This window comes from Aythya marila, assembly GCF_965140915.1.
Source record: "Aythya marila genome assembly, chromosome: 13".
NCBI classification, from domain to species: domain Eukaryota; kingdom Metazoa; phylum Chordata; class Aves; order Anseriformes; family Anatidae; genus Aythya; species Aythya marila.
This window is the reverse complement of record NC_139054.1, coordinates 1,386,485-1,404,976: the sequence shown is the minus strand read 5'-3', so window position 1 is coordinate 1,404,976 and position 18,492 is coordinate 1,386,485. Positions and strand designations below refer to the sequence as shown.

Here is an 18,492-nt window from a genome sequence, read left to right as displayed (position 1 = left end):
ATCTGTCAGTACGAAGCCGGTGCTCAGCCAGCCTAACGGACGAGGCTAATTCCACCAGACATCTGCCGGCAGCACTGAATTTACACGGTTCCCATCGAGTGGAAACTTGCTACTCGCACAAGCGCCTCGCGAAGACGCTGGAATGGATTTCGAGGAGTCGCTGCAAAAGGCTCCGGATCCTCCCCGAGCCATCTGAGCATCAGGCCGACACCGACGCTGAGGATGCTGGACCACACCGAGCTGGAATCACTCAGTGAGTCTGTACCAAATGCATCATACTTGTCAGCGTTTCGGGGAGGAGGAATCCTGGGAGTTTCATGAAGCTATTTCTTGGAGCGGAGCCACCGCAGAGCGTTCGCCACTGCGAAACTGCGAGGGGAGGATGGGGAGCTCACCGAGCCTGGAAGCCGAGGGGGGGAAAACTAACGCGGGCTGAGAAGTTTATAAACGCCGTCAGGACTTGACAAGCTTAGCAGGCACCGAGCCACGCACAGACCACTCCTTAATTACTTCTTGCTCTACTTCACGCGAGGCAGCCTCGCTGCTCGCTGTCAGCCAGTGCCAAGGCAGAGCCGAGCGGAGCGCATGTTTCTGCTGCTGCTCGGCAGACCCTGTCTGATGGGGGCAACGTGATCTGGCGGCTGGGCCGGCTGTCGGTAAGCTGTGGTTGTTCTAAATCTGCCCTAACGCACCTCTTACTCTGATTTCTGTCCTGTTTCACATACCAGCTCCTGATGCTAGGGTAAGGGTAGCAGCAGTAGCAGCATTTCTGCTGAAAGATGTGGTCGAGTGCAGGAATGGTCGACAGCAGGAATGGGCTCCACCTCCCAGAGCCTTCCAGATTGAAGATTAAAACACTTAAAAAAAAAACACAAAACAACAACAAAAAATATCTCATCCCATCAAGGAGCAGGTGACAGGATGGTCCTTGCAGAGGAGGCACCCTCAGATACCACCTCCAAACCCAACCAGAAGGTCTGGTTGTATTCATCTAAAACAGCTGAATAGAGCAACAAATACAGGTGTACAAGTACAAATTATTAGCTTGAATGAGCACAGAGCCTCACTATTGGAGAAGAAGAGCTAACGACAAGAGTACTGAGTAGCACTGATTTGTGCAAGCTCACTGGAGCTCCAGTTGTAGAAAAAAGGACTGCTGGAACTAATAATCTTGAAGGCAATCAAAATTATATAGAGACAATTATAAGCCACAGATGACACTTTTTTTTCCTCCCCCTACATACGGAACTCTGCACATAACCACGATCAGAAAAAAAAGGTCAGCCTCCTGATTACGAGTGCGAAAGTGCCAGGCACAGCAGCAAGGAACAGAGTGACACTCACCATCGGGCCCCTCGCTGCCTTTACTCCTTTTATTCCGCCGGACACGTCTCCCTTCCTCTCCAACGTGCAGCTTTTCCTCAGGGTGAAAGAAGTTCAGCAAGGCCAGCTGGAAGAACAAGGACACGGTTAAGCATCGTGGCAGTGGACGGCCCGAAGGCCAGGCTCTGCCAAGCCCAGCAGCAGCAGGATGGACGCGTGGCAGCAGCATACAGACGCCTGGCCCATCCCAACCGGGCGGCTGAGCTGCACCAGAAAAGTCATTTCTATCACCCTCTGGTTTGGTAACCCAACGAAAACCACCTCGGTGCCCGCAGCCGGCTGCCACTGACATGCAGATCATGGAAGATGGAGCTGGAGATCAGCACAAGCCCCAAACGCTGATGCAATCCTTGCTAATTATCCTCTGTAAAACTTGCTCAATCCTGGAGCTCTTTCACCAGTATTACTCACTGCCAGTAAGTTTTTCTCTCTCAAGCCCTCTTCTGTAAGCCTCATTAGCTACTGAGATTCAAAGGTCTTCAGGGACCTTTAAATCCAATTCAGTATACCACATAATTAACACTTTAAACCTAGAGCAAGTACATCTTTATAACACGGTTTTTGCCAAGAGGCAAACATTTTATGTAGCGACCTCCTATTCATGAAAAATAGTCGCTGCATTAAAAACTCTTTGACAGTTATTAAACACACATCCCAACCCCGAAACTTGGGTTTCGGCTCAGAAGCCTCCCCAGCCCTCCCAGCTACGAGGCGGCTCGTTGCCCGGGGCACTTCCCCAGGTATTTCCACTCCATAAAATCAGAGATTTCACACCAGATGAAGGCAGGAGGAGCCAAATGCTCCCGTTCTGCCTGCTGCTGCACCCACCAGGAACCTGGGCAGCTTCACCAGGATGGGGTTTTCTTTTTTTTTTTTTGTGCTGAATAAACTTGATGGCGGGTATTTGATTCCCAAATACCTACCCGCACCAAATGCATGCACGCCCACCTCAGGGAAGAACGAACAGGCTTCAAAAAGCAGCTCCAAAGGTTATCAACCCTGACACTGCCCCGAGAACAAAACCACGGCATCAAAAGCATCCTTTAAATAGCAGAGGAGAATAAACTCCTTTCATGGACTACCAGTTAAAAGAGTGGCTTGTGAAGCTGCAGGTCATAAAAGTCCCCGCTACGATCATTAAAGGCCTCTCTGCTCCCGATGTGCACCCAGCCCTGGCCCTCCCCTTTGCTCGCACACCGCCTGCGAGCTGCAGAGGGCTGCAGGAGGGGCCGGATCCTGCCCCGGCAGGAGGTGGGCTCAGCAAACCCACCTGCTCGGGCTGTGCCTTGCACCACTCGTTTCCTAGCTGGGTCTGAAAGAGCCGAAGAGGGAAAAGCAGCGCTGTCGGCAGGTGGGAATCCGCAAGCATTAGCTTTTCTGAAGGAAAACTGTAAAACCCATTTAAAATTGTCATTGCCCTCCTCCTTTCTCCTTGTTTGTGGACGTGTCACCTCCAGGCAGCAGCACACAAAAGGGGTCTGAAGGACAAAGGGGAGAACTGGCTGAACTTACTGGGTCAGCGTGTTGGCACCGACAGAGTCGTGGATGCAGCCGATGCTGGCGTTACAGCTCCTAAACCCTGATTCAAAACCTCCTGCACTTTAAATTCCTGCCTTCACAGCACGTGTTTCTATTTATTTCTGCAGCTGGCAGGTTGGGGACGGGCAGGATCTGGCCCCCAGCCGCCAGCAGAGGCACAGAGAGGCCGCTCGGGCAGCCGGGATGACGCCCAGGGGGCTGCAAACTCTTTGCATGGGTGTTGCAGCCAGTGAAAAGCTCCCAAAAGAGAGGCTTGATAGCAGAGCAGAGAAAACGGAGAGCAAAGCAAAGCCCATCCAGCCACAGAGCCCAGAGATCAACACACCAGCCCAGCGAAAGAGCTGGCATCTGCCTCCTGTGCGAGGGACGGGCAGAAATCCTGCTGCGCCTCCCCAGCCCAGCGGCTCCAAGCGTGCCCAAGTGCTGTAAAACGAACTGAAGCAACAAATTACTTTGTAGGTCAGGTCAAAAGGCCAACGAATTCATCAGCGCCGCTTTTGAATGCCATGGTTCCCTGGCTATCTGGTTTGGGCTCTGCAGAGCACGATGAAATAAAAGCCCTGCCACGGTAAGAGCAGCACGCGGGGACCTGCGCCCAGGAACCCTGCAAGCGAGTGGCACAGCTGCTGGCAGAGCTAAGGCTACAAATGACAGCCCTCATCCCAAGGAGGTTTTGTAATGGCACAGCACTAATCGTTTCAAAACAAACATGTTTCATTTCCCTGCTATTGTGAACACAATCTCAGTATGACATCCAGAGTTTTGAAACGCTGCAGCATCAAATGGAGCTCGCCCGACGCCCGGCTGCGCCTGCAGAGATCACCTCACGGCTGGGGAGCACAAAGGGCTCCAACCAACCTTTGCTGAAGCCTGCTGGCTCTGTAAACCTGTGTTAATTCAACACCCAGCAGGGGACACAGAGGGCTGCAGACATTTCGGGGCTCCCTCGATCTCCATAGCTCTGTTTTGTCACAAAGATTATTGATAAATGCAGCAGGGCCATTTTTATATATATATATATATTTATTTTTTTTTTTTCCTGACAGGTATAAGCAGGCTTCTCATATGCCACACTCTCATGCTTTAAAGAAACAAAGCTTTCAACATGCTTGGAACAATCTAGATAAGAGTTTCACCTGAAAAAAAAAATTATAAGGACTCAGAATGGCTGAAATGCCTTGGTTTTTCATTTTGACTGGGGGTTTTGTTTCCCAGTGAAGCAAAATTTCTTGACCAGAAAGCTTTTCATAACCTGGGCAAAGCCATTTAATTTTAATCTCAGAAGGAGAAACACAAGAGACTGCCACAATATGTTTATTTCCCAGTGCAGTTCATCAAAATACCCTTCCACCACCAAATTCTAATATCATGGCTCAAGCATGCTCTGATAAGCATTACTTTCAATGTGAAATCTTAGATTAAAAAAATATAATAATAAAAAAATCAAAAGATAGCCTCATAAATTCAAATATTCAGTGAATACAACGCAAACCCAAACGGTGCCTACGGAGCAGTGGGAACCAGCTGTGACACCTAGTCTTGGCTACAAGTAGATCTAACCATTAAACTCTGTCTTTCTAATCAGGCCAAGTCAAAAAGATAAATGACAGTGAGGGAAACGAATAAACCACTTACTCAGAAAAATAATAGAGCTAGCTTAAGACAGGGGCTGTGACCACACCAGCTCTGAGCACACAGTGTCTGAGAACAATCCCAGTGAAAGCAGGCTTTCTTGGAGGAGCAACCACGCGTCCTCCAAGCTCAGGCTGCCGGTACCAAGACGAACGGAGGAGTTTGTCCTGGGGACTCCCTCTGCAATGTCAGTAATGCAAATTATGGCATCAAATCTCCCCACCTCGCTGCTCTCAGGCTGCAGCTGGGGATGCTCCGCAGCCCACGGCCCTCAGGGGTGGGAATTTGGTTTGGTCCCCACGCAGCTGCACCGCGCCGGGGAGCCAGCGATGCTCTTTCCATTCGCCACCCCGGAGGTCTGATGACCAGAGCAGCTCACGGCTCTTGGCCTCTGCAGCTTTCGCTCTGGAGGCGAGGTTGCATGTTGTCACGAATTAACCTTGTCTACTCTCCTGTTGTTGTGTGTGTCCACAGCACGAGAGGCTTCGCGCAGCACAGCCCGCAGATGTTTGCCACCCATCTCGTGAAATACAGCACAGCCAGGCGGATGGGACGGATGCAGGAGGAGAAATTACCTCCAGCAAAATGGTCCCTAGGACAGCGCTACAACACAGATGTTGCTGAAAATAACCCTTCACGTGTCTGCCCAACGTGACGAGCAACCAGGACGTGTCTGTGGGCTCCCCTCCTGGGGGAGTGGGGTGGAGAAATGCTGTTTTATCCCATGCAGTTATGCCATGGGCACCTCGAAGTCTGGAACAATCACCACTTCCCTCCCCACGTCAATCTGAAGTCCTCAAATTACCCTCATTTGAGAAACACCATGTAAACCCATTAGGACTTGCTACGTTTAATCAAGAAGATCGCTTGTAGGATGCTAAAAGGTCAAAAAGCGAAGCGAGGAAAAACCCTGGGGGAAAACATACCTCAAAATAACCTGCGAAACAATAGCGAAAGCATGCCTTACCAGAATGAATCAGAGATACCTTGGTTTCTGTCAGCAAAATAAAGAACAACAAAGACATGCACACAAAAGCACTGGCTTGCTCTGCAGCGACATGCAGAACCCTCTCTGGAAATGCTGAACAAGAATGCTCTGGAATGGCAAGAGAACACAATAGGAATTGCCAGGGCACTGCAGCCTGCAGTCACCGAGAAGTGAGTCTGCTTTGTAAGGAAGGACGTGCCTCGCTCTGCATAAGTAGGAATGAAGATGCTTTATTTCATACATATATATACAAATATATCGTGTATATAGATGTAAAGGAGCCATGAAATAGGAAGCTGGATATGAAACTCAGATGTGCCATGGAGTTATGGCTGAATATACAAATTACAGGCAATAATAATAATAATAAAGCAATGCTGGGATGCTAAATTAATTGGTAAGATTTGCATACTCAATTGCACCTCTCTGCAAACACCTTGACATACACAGCCCTCAGACACACCTGGCAGGGGAACGAGGACCCACTGGACACCAAGGGAACGTGTTTCAAACAGTCTAACGGCTTGGAAATGAGGAGATATAACTTTGGTGGTGGTGTGGCATGGCTGGAAAGCAGCTGAAAGGTGAGGTTATGGGTCAAGAGGAGCGCTTTAAAGGAACCAAAAAAAAGCATTACAGAACTGAGCTGCTCTGCGTTGGCTCTGCAGCGAGAAGCACATTCTTGAGAAGTGTTTCCGAGTATATTCATTACTTTGAAAAACACCAACAAAAGACTCATCTGCATGCTGCATTACCAAGTTTGCTTCCAATTAATAATGGGAGAGCGAGAGCAGCCAGCTTTAGATCTAATCAAAAACCTCATGCTCTCCTACAGCACATTAGCTTAAAGCACTACTGAGAAAGAATGAATTTGTCTTCTTACATGATTGTTTAATGGTGCTGTTAAAATCAAATTCCCTCATTCATTTGTAATTTTGGATATCGTTCGTGTGAGGAGATGAATAAGCAAACTAAGCTCTTCAGAGACATTCCTTGCAAGCAATGCTGTTGTTTTTCTGGCGCTCTGAAGTTCAGCAGTCGGAGGTTGTGGTTCGAATAACAGCTACTTGAATATTAGCCCCATTGTCCTACATCAGAAATTTGCCTGTGGTAACACGTGGTGTAAAATACTAAGTAGATTATTTATGTTCAAACAGGCTAGAAAGAAGTTTTGGGGGTAGCTTTGTTTTGCCGAAAAAGCCATTCAACATATTTCCAGCCTCGCTTTTGTCATCGTTCCTTTTTCTTAGAAAAATGCAAGAAGTGAAAGAGTAAACAACCCACATTTCAACATGACAAAACACGACAGAAATTTATACATCTCGCTGGTGAGACAAGCCACAGCTCTGGGTGCAAAGCTGCTGTAACGCGATCTATAGCCTGAGCCAGAGCGTGGGGAGAGCAGCGAGCGACAGTGCCCAAAGCCACAGCCCTGGTCGCCCATCTGCCTCCTCCACACCTCGTGCTTTCAGCCCAGCTCAGCTACTCGGCTCCTTCCTTTCCAGGGGATCGGAGCCGGGCTACACGCTGTCCTCCTAAATCCCTCCGCTGGCTTTTCTGCTGCGCGAAGGCTCAAGTATCATCCCCTCCTTCCAGCTCGCCCATAACTCTTCTCGCCCCGATTGCTTCATCTCTCTCATCGCTCCCCGTCAGCCTTCCTCCCTTTCGCTCCCAATGCCAGCCGGGTCGCGCTTCTTGCCAGCTATTCACACTGCAGCCCGAGGTCCCGGAGGCACAAAACATCAGCTTTGAATTGACAGAAAAAAAAAAAAAAAAGGCAAAGAGAAACACAATTCCCCCTCATTCTAATCTGCACGTAAGCATCCTCGCTGAGGTTTTTAGACTCGACAGTGAACTTTAAAAGTTTTTGCCTCCCAAAGCTACGAGGCAAAGGAATTCTATAATCTCCATTTCCTACCCAGGGGATAAATGCTCGAGGAATGCTACTGAGCTCACCCGAAGCAACTCGGGCTGTTTGTGCTGACACGGGGACTGAGCACTGCCCCTGGGCTGGATACGGGCACGGCCATCCCCGTGTCACCATCACACCTCAGGAGCTGGTTTGAGGCGCTTCCTCTCGATCTGCTGAGCATTTCTGTCCTTAGGTTGGTTGAAAAGCCGTTCAGAGGAGGGCTGCGCAATCACAGTTTTTAAATACGAGCCCAGTGAGTCATGCTCTTGGGTCTTCTAGGCACTGTGGTAATATAAAGTTATTAGACAACAATAAAAGAGGAGGGAGCATATTTTCCTAAGTTTTTATTGGTATTTTAACTTCATTACTCAGGAAAGCCACTGTATTTTTCAGCGCAGAACATGAAGTCTGATTGCCAGTTATCAGTTCGAGCCTTGTTACGAACTGCCAGGCGCAGGGAATTAATGCTCATTAGCGGCTCTAACGCAACTCGTAAACTTCCCTGCACAACCAAACCCTCAAAGAAAGGTGGCTCTGCCAGAACCGGTATCCTTCCAGAACAAAAGGCAACTGGCACCTAGATTCAGTATTCTAATTTTTCAGTTGCCCATCAGTAGATGGCTAGATGAAAGGAATCCAAACACCAGCCCACTCCCCACACACAGCCCCATCACCTAAACCAAAGCTTTTCTCCTCTCCCAAGGGGCCAGAGCGAGCCGGTCACCTTCTCACCATCCCCTACAAACAGCAAATTCCAGAATTGCCGTACCCTGATTAAACCTCTGCAACAACTGCCCAGGTTACAACATAAAACCTTACTTCACCACACCAAATGCCTCACCAAATACCCAAACACTGTCTCACGGTGGTTCCTCCGGCTATTTCAAGTCCAGAGGCTTTGGCCAGCTGATCAAGGCAGCTTCTGCGCATCCCATAAACCCGCTTTAGTTTAACGTGTAACGCACCGAGTATTTATGTTTCTACCACTAACTCGTTGCTACTTTTCAAACACAGCTAACTGCTCTTTGTTAATACCCCACTCATGTTACAGAAGGGAGAACAAATGAATATTTTCGCTGTGACTCAGAGCAGCTTAATCAGCTCGTTCTGTCACAAACACCGGCCCACGGCCCCGCGCAGGCAGACAAAACCCTCGATAAACGGAGCAGGGGAGACGCAGCAGGGGTAGGTGCTCCCCAGCTGCCCAGAGGAAACCCCCAGACCAGCATCAGCTCCGCTCCTTCCATGGATGTGTGTGTTAATTACACCACAAAATGAGGTTTTAAAGCAGCTTGGCTTTAAACGCTTCAGGTTGAGCACCACAACATCAGCCTGCTGCAGAGAAAGGCCAAAAGCACGCTTGGTCCTTGTGCTGGCCCGGGGAAGAAGTCCAAGTCTTGTCCTGTGAAGGCTCCTCCTCAGCCTGGGGGTGTACAATATTTACTGCCCGAGCCATGACTGCTCTTCCATATTATCAGCTGCTGGTACATGACTTTAGCCTAGAGGGAGAGCTTTCCCCACGCAGAAACCTCGGCCGCAGCATTACGAGCACGAGCTCCCCGACAATGCTGAGGGAACAAAACCCGAGGCCCCAGCCAGAGCTGCCAACTACATGGGAGACAGAAGCAGCTCTGTGCTGGCATCGACGCCGGGAGCAACCCCTCGTGTGACCATCCCTGGTCCCATTTCTGCAGCCACATGTGGGCTGTGACCCAACCAAGGCGAGGTGCCGACGGCCACATCCACCCGGGGACCCGGCGCGCTGCCCACGGGCAGGTGGCTTCACCCTTGCACTTTGCTGTGCATGTCCCAACCAGAAGTCAGCCACGGGGAACCGACTTCGAGGAACAACTACCTCCCTAGATGCCCGTCTCAAGACACTCTCAGCCGAGTTATTTTGCCTGCTGCCTGCTGCGAGGGCGCTTGGTGCAGGCGTGCCACGCCGCTGGTGCGTGCGCTGCGTGCAGCACCGAGCGCAGGCTGAGCTCCGCAGCGTGCTGCACCTGTTGGCACTGGAAGGGAAAGGCAGAAACACAAGCCAGATGTTAGGTAGAACAAGGTCAAAGCTGAGTTTAACACCATATACGCAGACACCTGTGCTGAATTTTTCAATGGTAGCGGGAGTAAAAGGTTCCTGCTGCGGACTTCCCTCTGCGGGCAGGCAGACCTGCAGTAACCCAACACTTCCCTGGGAACACACTGGTTAAAACGCTGAAAAGTATCAATGTCAGTGCAAGGTAAGGACCTTAAATCAGTTCCTTTCGTTTCCCAAGGAAATCAAATTTAGCTGTGAACCAGCGCCAGACAGAGATCTGCTGTCTATTAGCATGAATTCTCAGTTTTTCACATTTTAATTAGCCTTCATAGTCTTTTTTCAGCCCCATTTTCAGCCAGCTGGGCTACGTCCCCCTCCATATGGAGGTCACAGTTCCTTCTCCTGCATACCAATAGCAATTCTTTTCTTATTTTAGCGTTTATATTATCAAAGCACTTGCACACTTCAAAAAGCACAGCGCACGGTTGCTTTGGAGGGCCACGAAGGGAGACACCACAAGCTTCAGCGCCTTGATACTAGCCATATTTTCTCCTCCCTTGCCTGCTCTGTTTTTCTCCATCTGTGCTTTGCTCATGCTTCCTCGCCACCTGGATCTTCTCCAGTCCAGCCAGGACAGCGTGAGCTCCATCACGCAGCCCTCCTTGAAGCCCAAACAGCTCTTCAGGAACTCCTGCAGCCAGGCAGGGCTCCAGCCAAGAGCTCCGGGGCTCTGCTGCTCCGCTTGGAGCTCCTCCCTTGCCCTGCAAAATGAAGAACTGGGGGCTCTCCAGCCTCTAAAGGCTTGCTCAGGCCACCATCGGGTCTTCTCCTGAGGAGGAGGCATCTTTTTCCTGCGTTCAAAAAGAGTTTTAAGAACGCCTGGCACGGTCTGTTAGCCACGAGGGAAACAACAATTGCGCGTGGCTTCCACAGCCAGCACACAGCATGAAACACAGCGTGCTGGAGAAGGTGCTGCTCTCCTGCTCTGCTGATTCTCCTCCAGCCAGCACTGTTAACTCGCACCACTTTCAGATGTTTCTGCTGAGATGGGAGCGCTGGAGCCCCTGCTGCTGAGGCTGCTGAGCAGAGCAGCTTCCTGAAGGCTCTCCATGGAGCACACAGCTGCAGTACCTGAATTTATTCCATTTCCCAGTTCTCCGGTATTTTTCCCTTTATCTTTCAAAGTCCTGCAGAAACCCATTGCCTTCGATGGGACTAGTTACAGTGAAAAACGGGTTAGGATTTACTCGTTAAAACCATCCCTGAAGTAGGAAGTTAGGAGAGGACATTTGTTAGGCACCAGAACTGATGCTTGCTCTGCAAACTTTATTCTGCCCTTGCCACAAGAGATCCACTCCCACCCCCTCTTCTTTTCTCCCTTTTTCTTGAATGTTCAGAAAGCTTCAACATTTTGAAATCTTCTTGCTATAGTCTGTTCAGATACAGTTTAAAAAACATTTTTCCTTGCTCCTTAACAAAACAAAAACTTCTTGTTACAGTGCTTTTGTACTTCCAGCAAAAGGGTTTTCAAATCCTGTTTTCTAAATCTGGATGTTAAAATATGCCTTCAGCTATGATTAATTTTTATGACACTTCACTGGAAGGAAAAAACAGAAGGGAAGAAAACAGGAGGAGGGCTTCAAGTAGTCCAAATGAAATAGTATTGCCTTCAGAAGAAAAACAAGTCTACTGTAAATGTAACATCCATGAAATAACGCATCCAGAAGAAGGAGACGGAGCCAACTGCAGCTGGGAGCTGCTCTCGGTCTCGGTCAGGTTATTGCCCACGCACCTCGAGTAGCTGCTGCATCCCAGCCCTCGGTGAGCAGCTGCAGAGCCCCGAGGGAGCACGGCCAGGGCAGCCTGCATGTTATGTACTTCAAGACCATCGTCTTCAGTTGTTTTTGTAAGGCACCTACTGCTGCCTAACTAATCGGATCCACTACAATTAGGGTCAGGAGAGTGGTACGACCACACACAAACATGGTTAAATGGTCCCAAAGCGCTCGCTGCTGCCCCGTTCCTAGCAGGGCACCCACCAGCACTGCGTAAAACTGCCTCTTTGGAAGCAAAATGTCAAGTGTTTTTGGCAACTCCTGCTGCAGGGTGCATCTGTAAGGTCTGTGCATTACACAGCAGATGGGAAAGCGTCTCCGGGCAGATACGGGGAGGAAGGCTGGCTGGAAGGAGGAGAAGCCACCCAGCACGCACTCAGCTGGTGCATGGGATCGGGGAAAGGGGAAGGTCCCCTGAGCCCCCGCTCTTGAAAGCAGAGAGCACCGAGGTACTCGCACGGCACAGCACACGGCACCTGGGAAACCACTTATCTCATCTCCAGATTAACGCAGTTCTTGCCAAAAATTCAAATGGAGTTGCTGTTTGTTTGGTTTCCCTGGCTGCCTTCGCCTGGCTGGAAGGCGCAGACACCCCGGAGCACAAAAACCGCAGCACGAGGGTGGAAAACCCGGCAGCTCCCTGCACACGGCTTCTCCACAAGCAAAGCCTGTGCCGTCGGGACCTCTGCTGCCAGCAGTGCCACCGCACCGCCCCTCCAGCTCTGTCGGATTTTGGGCAGCTGAGGGCACCCCGGGCGGTCAGAGCCACCAGTCCTCACCCTGCAGGGCGAGCAGGCTTGGGAAACACGATGTGATTTTGTACAACACCATGGAAACGGTGGAAAAAGAGCTGGGAATAATTCAGGAATTTTAACTCATTCACACCTAAATTTTCCACACAACCCCATCGCCCCCGGTTGGTCCCAGCAGCAGCAACGTGCAGATCCCCAGCCGTGTTCTGGGCCGTGCCTCAGGGCTGCCAAAGAGCCCAGCTCCACTCGCTGCTCTGAGCACCAAACAGACCCACAATCAGAACAACACTCCCCCTGCACCCTCCACACGAAAGCAAAATCACCGCTGCCATCAGAAGAAAAACGCCTCCAACTGCCCAGCAGCCTGGTGAGCAGTCACTCGAGCACAGTGCTAGCAAGTGCATTTTGAGGCTAACAGAGGGAATTAGACTATATTTTTAGCTAATAAAGCTCATTGATCAGGCTCAGCCTCTGGCTGTGGGCAGGAGAGGCAGCAAAGCGATAGGAAAAGGGCGAGGTGCTAGCTTGCTCTCCCCTTTATGCAAGCCAAGCCCTTCTGCTTTAAACTTTGATGTGATGAACCAGCGAGCATGGCTTTTAACGAGGCGAGAGCAGCGACAGAAGGATGCTGTGCACGACAGCCCTCGGCGCAGCTTTCCATGACACCGGGGTCCGCGGGATGTCAGGCCAGCCAGATGTTTCCAGCTCGCGAGCCAGCCCAGCTGCTGCACAGCTGCCTGCGCCGCCGAGCCGGGGGCTCGCTGCTCCCAGGTTTGCACTTTGTGATGCGGGAGCAGCACGCCTTTGTGCAGGCCAGAGAGACTTGTCAAAGCCAGTTAAAATGTTGAGGTGTCATGCTAAGCTTGCGCAGGCCGCTGCCGCCGCGGAAGGTGCTTCCTCCATCATCTGGACGCAGCAAAGCCAGGCACGAAAAGATCAAGCGCCTCGCTGAAGGTTAAAAAGAAAGAAGTCAGGAAAGAAAAATTTAGTAAACACTGTCCATGCCAAATTCCTAAAATAAAGGCTAAATCGGCTCATACGATCTGCAGGCTGGCTCTTCAGTCTTCTCCGATATCACCAACCCCCCAGCTCATTCCCAATCTTTTACAGTTTGGTGCTCAGCTGTCAGCGTGCCCCCCGTGCAGCCAGGTATCCCTCACCTCCTCCGAATCGGGCCCCACTCATTATCTCCCGGGAAATCTCATCTCCCTGCTCTGTCTTTGTATTTCATCTTTCACTTTATCGTTATCCTTTTTTTCCTTTTTTACCCAGCAAACTGCTGGCTGGCAGACGTGGAAGAGGCGAGCCCTCCTTTGCTGACCCACGTCCTGCTGGCTGTGAGGCTTCAGATGTGTACATAAACACACACACACACGCATTCGTATCTCAAATACATACATACACACGCACCTTGGTGCGGCACGCATGCTAGAGGTCTCATCCAGGCACTCTGCATGCTTTCGGTTAATGGGAAACACTGCTGTAGCAAAGAAAATTAGGAAAAAAAACCTCACTCCTGCAGCCAGGGAGCATTTTCCTGCTCTGCTGGGTGAGACGAACAGCTCCATGGCTTCGGGCTGAGTATAAGAAAAAGGACTGTTTACAGACAGAGTTTTGCAATTACTCTGAATGTCATCCCAGGTCACATTTGGCCGTGGTGGGGCCACGAAGCCGAGTGAGGCTGAGCTCTGTGCAGCCCTACCTGCGTCCCGGGCGGCCAAAAGCACCCACCAGCACGCGAGCGTGGGCAAGGACAGGCAGCAACATGTGCTGCAGGGGGACCCGTAAACCTTCCGGAGGCTTGAAACTGAAGGAGGATGGAAACTGTTTGATTTTTGCCAGGAAAAAGTATCAAATATATCCTCACTGGGTTTTTTCAGGCAGTTTTGCTTGGGTTTGTTTGTTTTTGAAGCTGAAAATGGCTTTCTAAATCATCCTAGACAGACAAACAAAGAGGGACATCACACTGATTAGATACCCAAACAAAAACCGCTCCACTGGCCAGGTTTTACGACAAATTTAGCCTCCCGAAGCCTTTATTTCTCCATGGCACTCAGCAAACATGCTGAGAAGCAGTCTTTGGTGCAAGCAACCGCCCGAGCTGCCACAGGTGGAGGGCAGAACCTGGCGGAGATCCCAGCCCCGAGCAGCAGCCACCGAGCATCTCTGGAAAGTTGGCAAACCAGCAGCGCTCACACAATCTGAAGCTATTGGCATGATCTCGGCATCATGAGGCTTTATCCCCTTGACCCCCGGGATCAGCCAGGCTGGGAGAGGCTCCCAAGTGCCCCCAGATGAAAGGGGTATTTTGACATTTCACCAGAACCTTAAATAAACAAGAGGCAGAGGGGGCAAGATGCTGCCGGGAATGACAAAAGGCAGCTGTAAACACAACTGTAGATAAGGCAGAAGAACATTTTAAACAGTTGTTTGCACTGGATGACTGGAGAACAAAATATGGGACGTGTCCACACCCACTGGGAAGGGACCTGCTGTGGCCTGAAGTCCTTGCCGTTTACGATGGGGTAGAGCAAAAAAGGCCTTCTCCTTCTCACCTTCAGAAACCCAGACCCCAGCTGCTGCGACACTCCAAGACAAAGAACCCGAAAATGACCAAGAAAGAATTTTTAGAAAAGGAGCAAAAACCTGCAAAGACAGCAATGGGGTGCCAACAGGCACCGAATTTGGGGGAGTTCTTCCCATAGAGCCAACCCAACCCAATGACACCAGATATGTTTATCACGTTAGGCAATCAAATTCCAATTTTTAAGCGTTACCTGCTTACCTGAGAGTGCCCACAGCTAACATCCAGGACAACAGAAACTATAACACTGCAGTGAGACACCAAAACCATCGAGGACACCATGGTGAGCCATGTACAACGCAAACCCACACGCTAAGACCTTCAGATTCCCAGGATGGGAAAGCTTTGTGGTCTTCGTAACGTGAAGGTCTGACACTGAATATCAAAAAGCAGAGAGAGATGATCAGTACTGATGACATTATAGTTAAAATCTCCCCTTCACACATCTTTTTGGGTCTAAAGGGACATGACAACAAGGTCGGTGAACACTCGAGTGCTTTGACGAGCAACATGCCCTGCCTGCAAGAGGTTTTCATCAGCTTCTTCTCGGAAGCAGGGGGAGAGCACAGCAGATGCACGGGTAAAACACGCACGGTTCACAGCAAACGTCCCATCTCCTCCTCGTCCCCCCATGCACCAGCCGGGCTGGTGGGCTGAGGAGGGGCTCCAGTGCGGAAAAAGCCCAGCCCAACTCTAGCACCAAAGCCCACACAGCTGTATTTTGGATTATTATAGACCCCAGATGGGTTATGAAGAAAGCCTGGTGCCTCTGTGAAGTATGGTGAAGGCGGTTTGTGGAGTCCTGAGGCCAAGTTGCCACCGATGGGTAGGACTGACCAGCTGGCATCAGCACATGGCTCTGGACCTCCTTAGCTTTTCATGCACATAGACAGCAATTTGTGTTTTTTATTTTCTTTTTTACTAGCAGACTGAAAAACGCCAACGTTGAGATAGAAATAATACCACCCATGTGAGAAATGAGCCTCTTGTGCTAGATCTTATTGTCCTAACTTAAAAAAAGAAAACCCCATAAAGTGGCAAAGAATAGAAACTCCCAATAAAGCAGCCTTGTAAAATGGGTTATTTTGGAATATTTAGATGATGGGTAGTTATGGCAGCAGTCACACACGGGGCTCATACATCTTGAGAAGGTTCTCCCCGTACCACCTTGACCCGCAGGTTCACCCGGGGGATCTGTCCCCTGCAGGGACCTCAGCCTGGCGTCACTCAGAAAATGTTAATGTACAGAAATCCCCTGCCTTTTCATGGGATTTTATAATTGAAACGTTTCCAAAAGCCATATCTGCTGTCATCCAGACACCCTTGTGGTCTCACGCAGAGTCTGAAGAGCTGACTGCTTGGGGTACAACACAACGCACCCCAGAAGACAGCTCGATGACATTATGGGCTTACTGGTGGTTCCTAGCACTCCGAGCCAGCCGATATTGGAAGTCCTGTTACAATTACTGGAGAAAACAACACAGCTATTCGAAAATCTAGGAAAACCTTGTAAAATCAGCTGAAACAATTAGAATAATGAGGAGGCAAGACAGGAAACTACACCAAGCCAACAGCTCCCAAATGCTTGGGACTGGTTTTGTTCCTGCTCCAACTCCTCTGGAAAGCAGTGAGAAGGAGGAGGATGGAGGAAGAGGAAGGTTCAGGAGCCCCATGCTTTAGGACTGCTTCTTCTCCAGTTGGAGTAACTGATTGCTCCCAGGGGTGGGCTTTTTGATTTACAAAAATGACTGACCTCTTCAAAAATGAAGAACTCCTCTACAGCTGACGAGGATCCGGGGCAGTGCCTGGTCCCTCGCCCTCATCTTCCTCCCCAGAATCACAGTGAAATCCCTCTTCCAAACACTCAGCTACTTAGAAAAAGCACCGAAGCACTAGACAGAGTAAATATTTACCCAGACCGGGGTTCACCTTTTCAAAGTATAACCGGGCTTCTTACCGCGAGCTCGGTCGATTGAGCTTTGTTGACACTCGGTATGTCAACAACCCATTGCCGAGCTCAGCCAACATTTAATTTGAATCACATCTCTCAGAAGGAAGTGACCTACAGTTGTCCTAGGGATGAATGAAGTCACCGAGGAGTGACGGCGGTGGCTTTAACATATGGGGGAATTTCTGGATGCTCCAGTGTCTGGACAACATCCCCAAAAACAGAATGTGGAACATAAAAAGCGACCCTGTGCCAAACCCAGACTGATGAGCGCTGCTGGCCACCAAGTGTTCCTGCTACAGAAGCTGGGGTGCCCAGCTCCAGATCCCAGAACTCCAATAATGGTTGCAGATATTGGAGTGATTCAGGTACACTCAGCAATACAACAAGACGCACGGATATTTTCATGGATTTGGCACCATTAATACTGCACTGGAAAAGCGTCCTGAATTCTTGCAAAGTGATGGTAAAGAATTGAGGCAAAGCAGGCTTTGGGTCCTGGCTCATAGCTGTCCACAGGCTGACCTAGCAGCTGCGGGGAAGCCAAGTGGCACGAGCCTGGCAGATGGGGGCAAAATGGTCCAGAGCATGGTCAGAAAGAAGAGCTTGAAGGCTTGGCAGAGGCATGGTCTTTGACAGGCAGCTGCGTGCAAACAGGCAAGAAACAGTGAAGGACAGGCTTGATCTTAGGTATGGAAATTCCAAAAAACTAACGATCACCCCAGCCTCATTACCAGATGCTCCCATATATCACTTGGAAGGCCAAGAAGAAAGTCAGACGACTTTATGTGGTAAGGTCAGCATTTAAATCCAGAAGAAACAAAAAACCTCTTTCAACTCTTCTAGCTGAGAAAAAAAAAAAAAAAGAGAGAAGAAGAAAACATCTGAAAGGGATGAAACATGTGCTGCACCCCAGCAGCACAAATGTAAAACCCAAAGCAACGTCAGCTAACTCCGCTGAGAAACCAATTACACTTTGACTGAAAGCGCAAACCACCCCGCACCTCCTGAACTTGCTTTCTTCGGGGATGCTGTCAGTTTTCCATTAACAAAGGAGAGGACGGATTTATAAAACAGCTGTTTCTGTGCAGACTTGATATCCAACAGCATGTCCCAACACCTACCCCTTCGGTCTCGGTTTATCGTTTCATCCACACACCCTTAAGTGGCTCTTTGTCAAACACCTGAGTGTTGACATATCCTGTTCTGCAGAATTATGCAAAATGGAAAGCCACAAAAGGTTGGGCTGCACCACATGTTTTCGTGGATTAGCTGCTATCCTTCTAGCCAGGAGCAGTATTCGTACCGTGTACTTACCGAACTAATTCCCTTACAGATGCGTTCAGCAGAACACCAAATGAAGGGCAGCAACAGTTTGGAGCACCACAACAAACACTGGTTGCTCTTGCGCTGCCTGGTGACCTAGGAGATGCGCAGACCTTCTCCAACTGAAAACGTTTTACTTCAAATAAAATATAAAAAAAAAAAACACAAGCAACCACCACGTATTTACTGCATGCAGAGCACTGAGCAACAGGGCAGGAGAAAGTGTGAGAAGGCAATGGTGGAAGCTGTTCCTCCTCTTTGTTCCTAATTCACCATCTGCAAGTCAGCTTCCAACGTGTCTCCCAGGGCCTCGGTTGTGCTGTATTTGAACGCAACCAAGCTCTTCCACTTTCCAGCATCCCTTCTTAATGCTAACCTAAGACCTTGTTTTTGAAGAGAGATTATTCACTAGCAAGCAGATTTCGAGATGCATCATTATCTGGTACTGCCATCTCCCCATTAACATGGTCAGGGGGATCAATGCTTCTCACTGTGCTCTGATCACGAAACCTCCAACTGGTGAAAAAATAAGAAATAAATAAAAAAACCCATATCACC

General features: G+C 49.7%; 1 protein-coding gene across 1 annotated transcript in view; it reads right to left on the bottom strand.

Annotated features, from left to right (window-relative positions):
* EDA (ectodysplasin A) overlaps positions 1-18,492 on the bottom strand; it is a gene marked incomplete at its 5' end in the record, with an annotated part of 72,292 nt that overhangs the window by 27,523 nt on the left and 26,277 nt on the right. The window contains one exon of the mRNA XM_082771097.1: positions 1,345-1,450. Coding sequence (XP_082627223.1) covers positions 1,345-1,450 — 106 coding nt within the window. The remainder of the gene's footprint in view (positions 1-1,344; positions 1,451-18,492) is intronic.